This window comes from Meleagris gallopavo, chromosome 3 (genome assembly GCF_905368555.1).
Source record: "Meleagris gallopavo chromosome 3, MGAL_WU_HG_1.1, whole genome shotgun sequence".
Taxonomy (NCBI): Eukaryota; Metazoa; Chordata; class Aves; order Galliformes; family Phasianidae; genus Meleagris; species Meleagris gallopavo.
Window position 1 is genome coordinate 45190941 of NC_139406.1, and position 13995 is coordinate 45204935.

At 37.8% G+C, this 13995-nt stretch overlaps 1 protein-coding gene across 3 annotated transcripts in view; it reads right to left on the bottom strand.

The window, feature by feature from the left end:
• The window catches only part of ARHGAP28 (Rho GTPase activating protein 28), a 74269-nt gene that overhangs the window by 22534 nt on the left and 37740 nt on the right, over positions 1-13995 (bottom strand). For all 3 annotated transcript variants that reach the window (XM_003204978.5, XM_085220808.1, XM_085220809.1), the window contains 4 exons: positions 11858-12066; positions 7429-7646; positions 2553-2640; positions 359-516 (listed from right to left, as the gene is read on the bottom strand). In XM_003204978.5, coding sequence (XP_003205026.4) covers positions 359-516; positions 2553-2640; positions 7429-7646; positions 11858-12066 — 673 coding nt within the window. The remainder of the gene's footprint in view (positions 1-358; positions 517-2552; positions 2641-7428; positions 7647-11857; positions 12067-13995) is intronic.

Below are 13995 nucleotides of genomic sequence, written 5' to 3' on the forward strand. Positions count from 1 at the left end.
GATCAGTAATGAAAATGATTGCTAGTATTAGTACCAGTAACTGGTCTTCATTTTTGATGTGCAGGCAATGCATTATTTGTGGATTCAGTTACCCATGTTCATCTGTGATGGGTACAACTTAAAATGAGGCTTGAATATCCTGTTTACCTTTGTGCCCATTTGGGAATCAGTCGTATGGCAGAATGGTGGGAGCCCTATATAAAGCACACATAGCAAAGTACAGCTAATGTGCCTTAACAGCCTCCAAGGTGCCGAAGATATAAAGCAGGAAATTAGTAGGCAAAAAATACAAAACAACAGCAACAACAACAAAAACCCAACAAAAACAATTGAGGAAATACATAGAAAACAAACTTACTGGCAAAGCAGAGTCTTCCTTTCTGAACCTCTGGCTCTTTGTCCACTCTCGGGTTTTTGGAAGGACTGTAATGGATTCTGAGAAAGAGACCTCATAGGAGAGCTCTTCTGTTATAGACGAACTGCCTTTATCTAGTCCACAGTCTAGACAGCTATTAGCTGAAAATAAGGGAAACCACATATGAACCCTGAACGTATGCTTGCATTCAGGACAGAGACATTAAAAAATTGAACCATGATGACAGAAGTTTTAAGAAAATAATAAAGGAAGTGCTTCAAAGAGGAATTTCAGTGTAAAACACAATACGTTCCTGTTTTGACTGGAGGAAATAACCCCTTAGAAGTAAAATCCCTATTTTCATGTTAGATTATTTTACTTGTTGCTTTTCGTGAGAAAGATAGTCAAGTTGTAACTTCCTGTTTATCAGGAATTACCAAGATTTTGTACTCTATCCCTGTCTATCTAGGCCAGCAAACTCTGCTGGCATTTGTGTAATGAACAGTTAAATCCAAAAGTTCCTGACAGAAAAAAAAAAAAAAAAAAAAAAAAAAAAAAAGCTGTCGACACAGATTTTCAGGTCACTGTTGACTTTTTTTACTTTTTTTAATCAGCGACATTGTGCATATATTTTACATGGTCACATACATACATGCACAAATTTCTTACAGTCGCTCTTTCAGGTGCGTAGCATTAAAGCAGGACCCACTGTACAATCTTCTTACCATCTGAAAAATACTATTTCTACTTACTGCTCTACTTTAAACTTCAATTGATTCCTGAAATTAGTAGATGCCAAAGGAAAATTTCAGAAATCAGTACAGCCAAGTCCAGAAATATCCTATTGTCATGGAATCCAAAGTGTGATAACAGGCTTGAGTTCCAGTGTTGTCAACTTTTATGACTCATCTCTCACATTTCAGGGCAATTTAACATTTTTTATTAAAGTCCAGCTCCTGGACTTGCACAATTGGTACAGTATAATGGTTTTCATTAAAAGAGATATCAAATTTCAGCCCCCAGGACTGCAGAGAAGATTTTACTAATGTGACACAACTGCATTCAAAAGCTGTGGAAAATCAGAAGGTGGACTCAAAAGCATTACTCATTTTATAAACTTGTTCACGCCCCATGATTTTTGAATAATTGGATTTTCAGATGAAAGTACTTAATTACCTTTTTAACACATTTTGTTGCGGGAAACTTTGTTTGGAAATTCTGGTATGAAAAAGTTTGGGGTACATTATTAGATGGCTTCTGATCTGTGGTCATAGATGTTACTCAATGGACAAGGGATTTTAAGAAGCATTCCCAGACCACAGACCCTCACTCTCCCATAGCCCTGGCTGTTTTTTCCCCTGTCTGTTCTAATACAATTACTTGCAGGGCAGAGGTACCAGCAGAACAGTGAAATGATCGGGCTGTGCAATCAAGATAAATGTCTGTGGCACTATATAAAAAGGTGAATATCTAAGGGACTCTTTTAGAAGCTCTTTATATATATATATATATGTACACACACACATAAAATTTAATATAATTATACTAGTAATAAATTAATACTTTTAATTATTCTTTAGTTAAGCCCTGAACAATGATGATGGAAAGCGCATCCTAAACAAAAGATGGACATTGCCTTGGAAGGCCACTGACAGCTAATTGAAAAAACAAGTAAAACAGAGCTATCATGTCCACTAGTGCTGTCAATAACCATTAGGGCAAAGTGTTTAAGGGATGTCCAAACTGACACTATCAGTAAACTAGAATAATAGGGGAGAGCCAGAAAAATGATTATTTCTAACATTACAATATCTGCAGTACTGGAGAAGAAATATGGAGAATACATGCATCTTGTTACGATTCTTAGCAAGAAAATATACTGTTGACATATTTGGGGCAAATTCTGCACCATATTGTTTGAAGATTACATTCATAATCCCAGCCTTGCAATGATCAGTACATTTTAGATATTGACATCTCAGAGGCAGCAGTCTGTGTCTTTACAACACCAATCTTGAATGGAAAACTTTGGTTCCTACATGACAATAAGCTTTTTTTGCTGAAAACGTTCTAAGAAAATATATGCAGCATAACCCTTATGTGAAGGAGGGGTCTAAGCTCAGAACCACAAAAGGATCTCTCTGTCTATCATTTTTCTAGGAGGAAGTGAACACTAATTACACGTTGGCATACTCACAGCTAACTGATTTCCAAACTGGCTTCTGCCCAGGAAGCTGGATACCATTAGAAGGAACTGGTGACACTGGAACTGTCTCAAATGTGGGCTGATAGGCAAGGAAAAATGATCAGACTACAGTGAAAGTCAATGTCTATGGACAGAAACTGCTACAGATTAAGAAACAGTGAATCATTCTCAGCTTACGCTCTTTGCCAAGTTTAAACAACCTGTTGTGATTTTTCATAACTGAGTACATTTTTCATAACTGAGCCTCAGAATTAATCTTCCCCAGGCTGCAAAGATTTGAATCACGTTGAGGTCAGTGATATTGCAGCTCACTGTAGCTAATGAGTCCTGCCCTGCATGATGACTGAAATTAGCTAAATAAGTTGCTATACAAAACTGTACTAAGTGAAAGTTTTCAATTTGAAATCCATCCTGTTTTTAGTCACTTTGCTCACAAATCTTGTGGACACTGACACATGCTGAATATTCCAAGCACCTCGCAGACTGTTCTCCACCAATAGGTTATATGCTAACACCTTATCAGACAACTGAAAATATTGTTTTGAGGAGAAAAAAGACATTAATTTCATCTTTCTACTGCAGAAATCATTCTGCAGTGTGTGAAAATGGGGAAGTATGCGCAACATTGTGGAATAAGGGCTCTGAAGTCTGAGGTGACATCCAGGCAGAATCACCTCTCCCCGTCTTCTTGGATTTGCCCTTGTGATTGAGAGGTTTGGGCCTGATAAAGACAAATCCAAGCATGTGTGTGAGTATATGGAGAGTAGCATCCCACCTGCACTTCACTTTTTTGGTAAACAAAAGGCAATAATTAAAAAATGCTCTGAATGGTATCAAGTAAAAACCACTACAGTGCTCCCAGCCAGCCTTATATATATGCTTTTTGGCTGTCCATTGTTTCCTACTTAGGGACCCCTGCCTGAAACCTGCTACGTCCGAACCCTGAGTCTTTGGGGCAGCCCCCGACTTGCTGAACACACAGCTAAGAGCCCCTACGAGGCTGGAGCAACAGCTCTTAAATTGCTCTCTAAATTGCTACATCGGCTTTTTATCACAAAGCTGCAGTGCCTCATGGCAGTATTTATTGTTTTTTCCTGATAAAAAGATGTCATGTTTAAGAGGCAGGCAGCTTTTCCAATTGCAAACCTGAAATAAGAGTACAGTTGTTTTATTCGGTTTTATCCTCTAAGTTACTTGGGTAACAAAGTCAAATGTAACATGAATACAATCGCTCCTGAGAGAGTCCATTTAATGGGCTGCGAACTTGATAGCAAACAGGATTTGAATCACACGGACTTCCTTTGCCAGTACACCATACAAACCACTGATTTTTTTTCATGGAGAACTGTACGATGCTGTCATCATAAAATCACATAACACATCTACAAATGTTTTTCAGACATAAAAAAAGTAATGTAAATTTCAGGTGGGAATATGCAAAAGGAGAGGTCTGTAAAACTTGCCTCTATGATTTCAGAAAATCAAACATAAGCGTAATCATTCATCTTCCAGATGGAGGAATTAATGGTAAACAAGCAACTGGCTCATCTACTTTTGCTACTCAAAATGTCTGACCTTACAATCAGAATCAGAATAAATTCACTGTGAGACTGGCTTATTGAGGAAAAGTCTTGCTCCATTGATACACAAGTGAAATCAACAGTGAAGATGCTGCCACCAGCAGCTTCTGCTAAGCACAGCTGGATTGGAAAATGGAGCTGAGAGCACAGTTCTGCCTCTCACTCAGCAGTGCCTGAAGGCTGCTAGTGCTTGTGGCAGCTGGATATCAAGAAAACATTTAAACAAACGAACAAACCAACCATATTCTTCCTCTCATTTCCCAGCCTTCACAGGGAAAGTATACAAAGAAAAAAAAATCTCTTTTTCCATTTGTCATAGTTTTAGGGTTTTTGTTATCGGTATTCCACATCATAACATTGTGTAATGCACTGGGAGTTAAAGAGTAGAAATTTCCAAATACAACCAACAGGAGCTTTTTATTTATTATCCTGTTTTGAATCTTAGGGCAGTAGGGATAAAATCTTTTTAACAAATGATTTTTTTTGGTTCCTTATTGTAAAAAAGATTTTAAAACTTTGGAATCTTATGTCTTAATGGATGCCAAAGGCTGAGGGTCAAATTGTGTCCTTACCCAAATTAAGACAGCATTATTCATTTGGCTGGAGGTCCAGTCAGTGCAAGACTTCATATATCCTCATTTCTTACTGAAAGTGATTCAATAGAAAGCTCTCAATTCCTGATACTACAAATGAGCTCACTGTTTACTAGCATAACATACACAGGCATTTCCAATGGGGAGAGGAAACCAGAAGAGCAAGAAAAAGATAGAGATGAGATAGTCATTTCTTTAGTAATTAACCTGATTGTAGAAGACATAAAAATAAATTGTTGGAGCACCAAAGCAACGCAGTTCTGTTGTCTGCTCTACAGCTAAGGAAAATAAAAGAGGTAGCCCTATAGCTCTAGTCAGGTTACAAATTGCCAGTACTTTAGCTAAATTCAAATCTTTCTCTTCCTTCTTTCTCTACCCTGGGATGTCAACTATTTATACAGTTCAATGGTCTTGTAAATCTCATCTCAGGTGACCCTAGTGAGCTAATCACCTCTCACCATTAGGCACTGAAAGGGTAATCCATCTTGTGTCCCATCCCCTGTAATGCTTAGGTTGTTGGGAAGAAGGTGTAAATCTATCCTCCTAAAGGGGAGGATTATAGAGTTACCTGAAGCAATTAGAGCTGTTTGGCTATTTGCAACCTATTTATTTCTGCCCCACCTGCTCTCACTTCCTATTAAAAAATTATAAAAAAACAAACAAACAAACAACAAAACCGGATGGGAGAGCAAAGAACTTCCTGCATAGTCTTTATACCAGTATCTTTTCAGCAGCCATGCTGAAAAGACTTGCTCCTCACTGTCCCCTCTGTTCTTGTTTCTTTTGGAGCTTTTTTTAAAATCCAGATCACTTTCCCAAACCAATTCATCACAAAGATTCTCTGACGGCTGCAGTGCCATGCTCAAAGACTCATCTGAGCATGAGGACCTGCTTTAGCTGCCACTGCCTCACACACAGCTGTTCAGGATATGAAAACCTCAGCTAACGCCCCCTAAAATTCTGGTCTGCTGCATTCTGCAAATGCATTCACACATCCATCCATCCCAGAAGAGCTGATAATTAGGATGGGTTTTCTAAATCCCATAAGAAGCAGAAGAGATAGGAGCAATGGTTAATGGGAATATTTAAAGGGTGTTGGGAACCTTGCAGGCTTTTAGAAATACAATCTGCTTTGTAATCTCTTGGAGGGTGATGATGGTGTTTTCTGCAGCTGTGTTTGTATATCTGTGTTTAACACTTAGGCAAGCATCCTGTAGAACTGCATATTTTTGTGGGAAGAAGTAAAGGTCTTAATTACATTTTCAGTCTTTTTTTTTCAGGTTCTCATAATGCAAAACAAATGAGAGAACTGAATTTTGGAGGATGTAAAACAATGAATTAAAGGACAATGAATGGGAAGTTTCTTATTCCTTTAACAAGTGAAAAATAGCAGAGAAAAACTAGCAGGTGAAAAAAAGATCAATAGTGTGCCCATCTGAGTTACAACCATTGTTTGCCTGATTTAAATTTGTTAGAAAACTTAAGCTTTGATAGATTATTAAAAATTATAAGTGCTTTAACGCATACAGATACTTGAAACAGAAGTATGCTAATCTAATAAATGCCATCAGCTTTTTAATGTTCATGCAAACATGCTAAGCATTTCTCATGCAAGAAAGTCTGCCCACAGGAAAATACTGGCTGCTTCTGGAAATATTTGTGGGATTTGTCTATCACATAGAGGTGAGGCTATAAAGAGCCCAGGTACTTTTAAGTGGAGACAAACAAATCAATCCACTAGACATTATATTTGTTATCTTAAAATAATTATGCAGCTACAATTTTATTTCTTTCTTCTCCCTCCCCTACCCCTCCTTTTTTTAAAAAATTCATTCAGGATACCAGTTCTTGAAGAAAAGGTAGGACAAATAGAAAAGGATAAAACAATTTCATATAAGAAGTTCCCTAGATTTTTGTAATAACAAAAAGTTTAATTTTAAAGGTAAATTTGTGAGCTTATTGGTGGTCCCCTAATAACATATAATGAGTCACTCATCCAAAATCAAATGTTGCTTTGGGCTGAATTTGCGTGGCTGACTGCATTCACCTAAATCAAACAGTGAAGGGATCAGAATTGGTGCTTTTAGAGCTATCCTCAGGGAAAAATGGATGAATCCACCAGGGGCAATGCTTGTTTCTGATGCTGTGAAATAAATGAATAGTTAATAGATTTTTGTTGGCTATGTAAGTGAAATGTAACTGCCAGCATACCAGTTGCAATTGTGCTGGCAGGTGTTTAATTGCTTATGCGTATTTGAACCCCAGTTGCTTCATTAGAGAAGCTTTACTTCTCTGCTGGGACTGTTGAGAAAATAGCAAGCGTCCCCAGAAGTTAGAAGAAATTTGAACAACTGCCAAGAGTAACTCATCAGGTTCCAAAAAATAAGGGAGTACATGTTAGTCTTTGAATGAGTTTTCAGGAGAAGGGCTGGCAATAGATACAACATTGTGCTGCAGGTTAGCTGCAAAATTGTCTGCCATCTATTTTATTTGGTTTCTTCTTTTCCTCTCAAAATGTAGCAAATACAGTACTAAAAGCCTGAACTTAGTGTTAGGAACTTGTATTGGCTGGCTGTGTACCATCAGCAGAAAAGATTTCTTTCTAGTAGAAGCATTCATGAGCTACTTGTAAAACACTTAAAAAAAAAAATAAATAAACTCAAGACCATTCTTTTGAATTCATTAGCTACTTACAGAAGAGTCACTGATGCCAAAGATGTCTCTCACATCCCGGACTGTATGCTTGTTCTTCTTCCTCAGCGTCTGAGTGTATGTGTTGTACCTCTTCTGTACGGCAGCAGCTTGTGTTCGGGTCAGAGTGGACAGCAGGGCTTGGCCATCCTCCTCCTCAGCTCCTGAGATCAGGGTAGATAAGCCTACATCCTGCAGCCATTCGGCCTCCAGTTCCCCTTCTGTGGAGGAAGAGAGCATAACATGTTCTTGATGGAGAAGGAGAGAAGGGCAGGAAGGAAGGGAGGTAGCACGGAGGACTGCTGTGTCTGCCTTTACCTCCAGAAGGCTCCACATCTAATCTTTCTTAGACAAAGATTCTAAGTTAATTCAGCTTTTGTCACCATACTACCAACACTCAGTTTGACACTGTCTGCACAAGGGAGGTTTAGGAAAAGATCAGAGGAGGTATTTTTAACCTGTATAATAACATCTTCATGTGAAGAAGGCAACCTGATGCAACGAGGCACGAGGAGGCCAACTCCTCGTGCAAGAGAATAAATCCTCAGTTCCCGCTTAGACCATGTCCTGTCAGATGGAGCCATGTAGGTAGAAATTAAATTGGTATTCTAAGTAAACAGTATTGCATACATTACAGCAGTGTGTTTGCACACAAATTATGAGATTAAAGATGCTTTAAAAACCCTCCATCAGCTGGTAATCAAACACTTTGGAAAGGTGACCAATGGAGAAAAGCTTGATGTTCAGACAGTCCAGTAGCCATCTGGACAAGATAACTAAAAGCCAGAGCCACTCACTAAAAAGCAAGTAGAGGTAGGTATCAATGAAATCAGGTAGAGGTGCAAGGTGCAGAAATAGCTAACTTTTAGATGTCATCCTGATTTCTACTAGTTAAAGACTAGCTAATAATCTACTCCCCAGGGGTTTTGGACACCCAGATCCATGACTAATACCTCCTTTTGCCCTGCTTAGTGCCAACTTATGAACTAGCTCCACAGTGAGATTATACACAGTGTGAAACAGTGTTTTCTTTCTTTGAGTTTCAGCTTGGTACTGCAATCTGCTACCTTAGATGAATATTCCCTATCACTGTAGAACAGGGAGATGCTTCCAATCTACCTTTTCTGGCTCACCTTGTAGTTTTAAGTTTTGTTGTCACTGCTTTTTCATTTATCTGCTTTCTAAAGTAAACAATTATAGTCTTTTTAAATCTCTCATCACAGAGAAGATTTTAAGAGCCTTCATTTTTATTCTGCCTGTGACTGATCCTGCTTCAGCAATATGCTGCTTGAAACAAAGCAATCAAAACAACAATTGTATTCCAGCTTTGACTGCAGGAAAGGTATTACTATTATTATTAAACACACCAAAGAGGAAATTGACTAATTTTCAGACTGTTCTGTAAGGTAACTAGTCTATACACTCATTGTTCCTCTTGAAGCAATGGTGTTAATGATATGCTTATCTTCTCATTCTTTCTTTATTGCCTCCTCTTGGTAAAATTGGACTGCAGTAGATTGATAGACACCAGTTTACTTCACTTTGACTGCTTGATACACAAAAAAGAGAATTACAGTCTTGATTGGTACGGGCAAATGAAAGAGCATACATGTGCTATCACTGGCTTCACGGCTAACTGCCTTGTCTCTTCAAAAAGCTCTACAAAAATAACAGCCTCTAAAAACACAGTTCTGTTAGTCTGGGGTTTTACCAATCCTGTATGCCACGAAACAGATCGTAGATGCTGAAAGGATCACAATGGAGACAGGATGACAGGATTTCCATTCCTCCTCCATCAGTTTTGATCCTGAGGTTGTTCTGCCATCCTCACTCTTCTTCCTAACAATACTTCTTTTCATTTGTGAGTGCTGCTGTCCTACCCAAAACCTTTCATGTTTCATTTTCCAAATTATATTCATTTTGGCTTTTGTCCTGACATTCTTTCCAAGAGTTTTGTTTTTAATCAAACATTGTTTTTATGATGCAGTGAAAAATAGTAAAGTAGACATGTAATTCTGTCTGTTTACCAGGCACCCTTGTGACTGTTTTCTCTGGCCTTTTCCCTTTTTCTTTTTCAGCTGCTTACAAACGTAGGCTTAAGACAGAAAAACTCTCAAAAAGTTTATGAAAATAAGTTTAAGTAAGAGCTAACAAAACTATATTGTTTTCAAAAATATTATTTTTTATAGTAGTTAGTAGCTACTCATTTCAGCAGGGTCACTGTTGTTGATCCTGCTCCATCAGAAGATAAACAGATAATAGAGAGGACCTACTGAGTGGTAGTTTTCTTTTGCTTTCAGAGACTGCTAGAAAAGGTGTGTGCCTTTTTTTGAATTTCAGATAAGCCCAAATAAAAAAAGTTCTAAAGTTCTAAAACTAAGTGTTAATAGCAGTTCTGCATGTCACAGTAATTTTAAACACCCTGACTTTCACTTTCCCTACATTTTCAACTCATGCCATTTATTATGATCTACTTTTTCTTGCCTTAGTTACATATCAGCAGAGTAAGTTTTCTCATTACACATCTGGAGTGGCAAATGCAGAATTGTGTCTTTGACCATATTACTAGTGTCTGACTGCTATAGTCCTTTTGGTTTCTTAAGGATTTTACACCTTTTCTTCTCAAAGAGATCTCAACAGGATGATGAATATTTGTTTTTATTTTACACTGGGGACTTCCACATTGATTTTCAGCATTTTGATCCTCATCAAAGAGTATTAACCTATTAGTATCTTAATAGAAGTCATAATTATTTCTAAGATTTATAATCGTAGAGTGAGTATATTACTGAAGTTAATAACTAGAAGAAGAACTCCCAGTTGTGTGTGGGTGTATGTACTACATAAGTGTGTAAAACAACAATATAAAGGTAAATGAAGTGTGGAGATGTATTGCATTTTACATTGCAGTCACATTTTTAATTTGGGACAGAGAGGAAAAAAATCAATGCAATGTAATGAGGTGAAATCAGATGAAGGATAATATGGAAGTACAGTACACTTTGCATTGGTGTGAAGATTTAGCTGAGCAGTGATGAGAGCAACAGAAAGTTTTTGAGAACTGGTAAAATAGGCTCCTGCATTTCCTTGTCCTACTAACTTAACTGGCTTGCAACTTTCCCCTGATGTTGGGGAAAAGTCATGGACATATCATTCACAACTGATAATTGCATGAGGGAAATACCATGATGTTCACAATCTCATCTTGTGCTGGGGAACCCAGAACTGAACATGGCACTCCAGATGCATCCCCACCAGTGCTGAGTGGAACAGAAGAGTCACATCTCTCAATCTGCCAGTGATGTTTTTCCTAACATAGTCAAGAACACTGATAACCTTCTTAGTGGCAACAGCACATTTTCCCAATAAGGGCAAACTGAGGCAGATTGCTTTTCCGAGTCCCTATAACCATAATTTTTCAGTGTTACAGTTCCATCTATCCTTATTTGAGATCACAGGCCAACAAAAAGAAGTACAGTTTGGTTTTAAGCTGCCAGACCTTGCCCCTTATTGAAAACAGATTTCTGGTAAATGGAGGTCTTCTACTTTTATTCCCAAGAGAGAAGCCTAGAACTAGTGAGTGGAAGTCATTCCCCATGGAAACAGCATGTAGATAGAGCTAGATACCTCTCTGTTGGATACTTATCATGAATGGTTACATATTTGATTACTAAATAAAGTAACACCCTTTACCCTTTTCAACCCTTTTCCTGGTAGCAAAATTAATGATATCCTATTGCATGTAAAGGTAAGAAAAGCACACTTCACTCATGTTAACAGCAGCATGAAGAGAATACACCATTCTTTCAAAATCTATCTTTAGATCAGCTATTCCCAGGCTAGTGGCCTTGATCCTAAAAACAGCTGCAACAATCAGTGGGCCTTGAACTCAGAAAAATTTCAGTTTTGTCTTATGTTAACACCTGGTATTTTGTGTTGTATAATAAAATCCATTTGTAAGTGGAATCATAACTGGGAAAAGTTAGAGGACTTGTTCAGATGTAATTTATAGAAGAGATCAATGAGTTTTACTAAGTTAGGAAGCTGAAGAATGTAGGCATCTTTATATTCAGACTCATCTCTAATATTCCCTTGAGTCAATTTTAGAGAAACAGGCAGCCACCAAACTTAATAGCACAAAATGATATCTAGCTAAAAACTGCTTCAGGACTTTCATAACTTCTACTTTATATCCTACCAAAAGCTAGAAAGTGGAAAATTCCAATATATTAATTGAACTTTTCTGTCCTTTAGTGGATTTTGGTTTAGAATATTAAATGCTGGAGATAAAGTTTTCTTTTAGTGTTTCTCTTTCCTGACTCAAAGTAATCTGTATTTTCATCTTGCTCATAATAGGGAAAGAGAGAAAAGCATCACTGAAGAGGTCAGGAAATGCTAAGGTGTGGAGAAGAATTGGTGTTTATGTTCTTACCATCAGCAGGTTTGAACTCCAAGAGTGTTGCTTCTTCAGGCCCATCTTCACTGCTCTCCTTGATGCTCTCCACTTCACACCAGAAGTCCTCCATGGAGGTGCTGTCCACAGAGGCCTGGGAGTTGGAGCGAGTGAATACTGGAGGACTTGTTGGCATTGACTCATTGGAAAGCATCCTGTTAATTCTTCGGCAGCGAGGAAGAGATTTTCTGAAAAGAGACAGAGATGAAAACTAAAAATATTTTACTTTTCTAATATGCAACCAGGGTTTCAAATGTGGCTGTACCAGGAAGGCCAGGAACAAGATGTTGGAAGCAAATGGTACAGTTCTGGTGGTCTTCATGATTTCTCTTGCTCATAAAAGTAATGACCGGAGATTTATTTTCATCTAACAGTTTATCTCTTTAAAGACTTTTAATGTTTTACACCTGAGAGGGGAACTCAGGAGATGCAATTTTTATTTCTAATACTGCTACTCTTCTAATGAGACAATGAAAAAGGATTTTAACTTCTTTGTGCCTCAGCTTTTCTTTCTGTCTCTTTCTGTTTTGTTTACTCACTGAAATACTTTTGAGGAAAAATAATCAGAGTTGGGAACACTGAAATGTATTACAAACTCATCTTGTCCCCACTAACTGTGCATATTATGAAGAAAAATATGAGATGATTTAGATCAGAAGAATAATTACTATTTCCATTTGAAAATTCTGTTTAAATATTTTTAAAAAACAACTTTAAAATAAATAAAATCTTTTAAAAAAAATCTTAAAAGTGAAATCATATATTTTAGGGCAAACAGAAGATTTCAATCACTGTTTAAAAAAATTGATTCACTAAAAATCAAATTTCAAATTACAATTCAACACAAAGATTTCTTCTCTTAAATTAATTTTTGGATTGTTAGTAAACCAACAAACTTGTCCCTTGTTCTTTTGTTCTTTTCTTTTCCCATTGTAAATTCATACAGGTGAAGACAGTTGTAAAATTTCACAGAAAATTTTATGAAATACCCACTGCAAAAGTCTTACCTAACTCTGTTCTGTTACATTATTACAGCTGTGATACTTTAAACAGCTTTTGCAAGTATAATTACAGTAATTACAGTAGAAAGTAATACAGACCACCACAATATTTGTACAAAGGAGTCAAGAGGCAGCATAATTATGACTAGAGAGCTAGACTGCAGGAATTAATGGAAAATTATGTCATAAGGTCTTCTGGCCTTCACTTATCTGAATTAATTCAAATGCAGTTTCCCTTTCTCTTCCTTTCCTTTATGGCATCATCCTGCCAACAGCCCTTTGTTTAAAACCACAAACATCACTTTTACTCCATTAAAAAAAAGATGCTTCCTTTTCAGTATTTCCCTCCTTTTCTAAGGTCTCCTAATGGATGCAAAAACACTGCAGTATATAATGAAGCTAATTGGAGCTATAGTCCTGGGGCCTGCTCCCATCGCTTAGATGGGCTCAGGCAGTTCCTTCCACGCTAGCTCCAAGCTCAAACACAGCAGGGTGTAATGTGGACAATCTGGATGCAAGCCTGCCTATATGCTACTAGCTAGCTGCCCAGAAGCAAAGCTTTCAGATGGATGACCAAACTTCAGAGGGCCAAAATGTGCTGCTGTGCTATAGAGACAAATATCCTCCAGGAAAAGAGGTGTCACTTTCAGTGCTTTTATCTTTTCTTCTCACAGATGGCAAATGACTGTTTTTAAGCACAGTGCTGAAACTGTTATTAATTAGGATAAGTCCCAGCTATAGAACATGAGAAGAGCTTGTGACACATGTGGTTAAAGCTATTGGATGCTCACCATACAGTCTTCTGCTGAGGGGATGTGACCTTTTAGTGTTTGTTCAACACAACTCAGGTGACTGGGGTACCTGCCAATAAACCATCACTGTAGTGGGTATGGGGCCAGGGATCTTTTTGTTTCGATTTGCCTTTCTCTCTTCCTTCAGCACAGCAAGGAAACAAAACTGTGGGCCTCACAGATATCACGAATATTGTGCCAAGTGTCCTGAAGCAGAGATGTTAACTAGGAGAAGCTGAACCCCTGAGAAACAGCCAGGAAAACTCTGTGCAGTCAGTGGGGAGAGGGCTGGGATGGGGAAGCAGTCCCTGCTAGCCAATTGCTC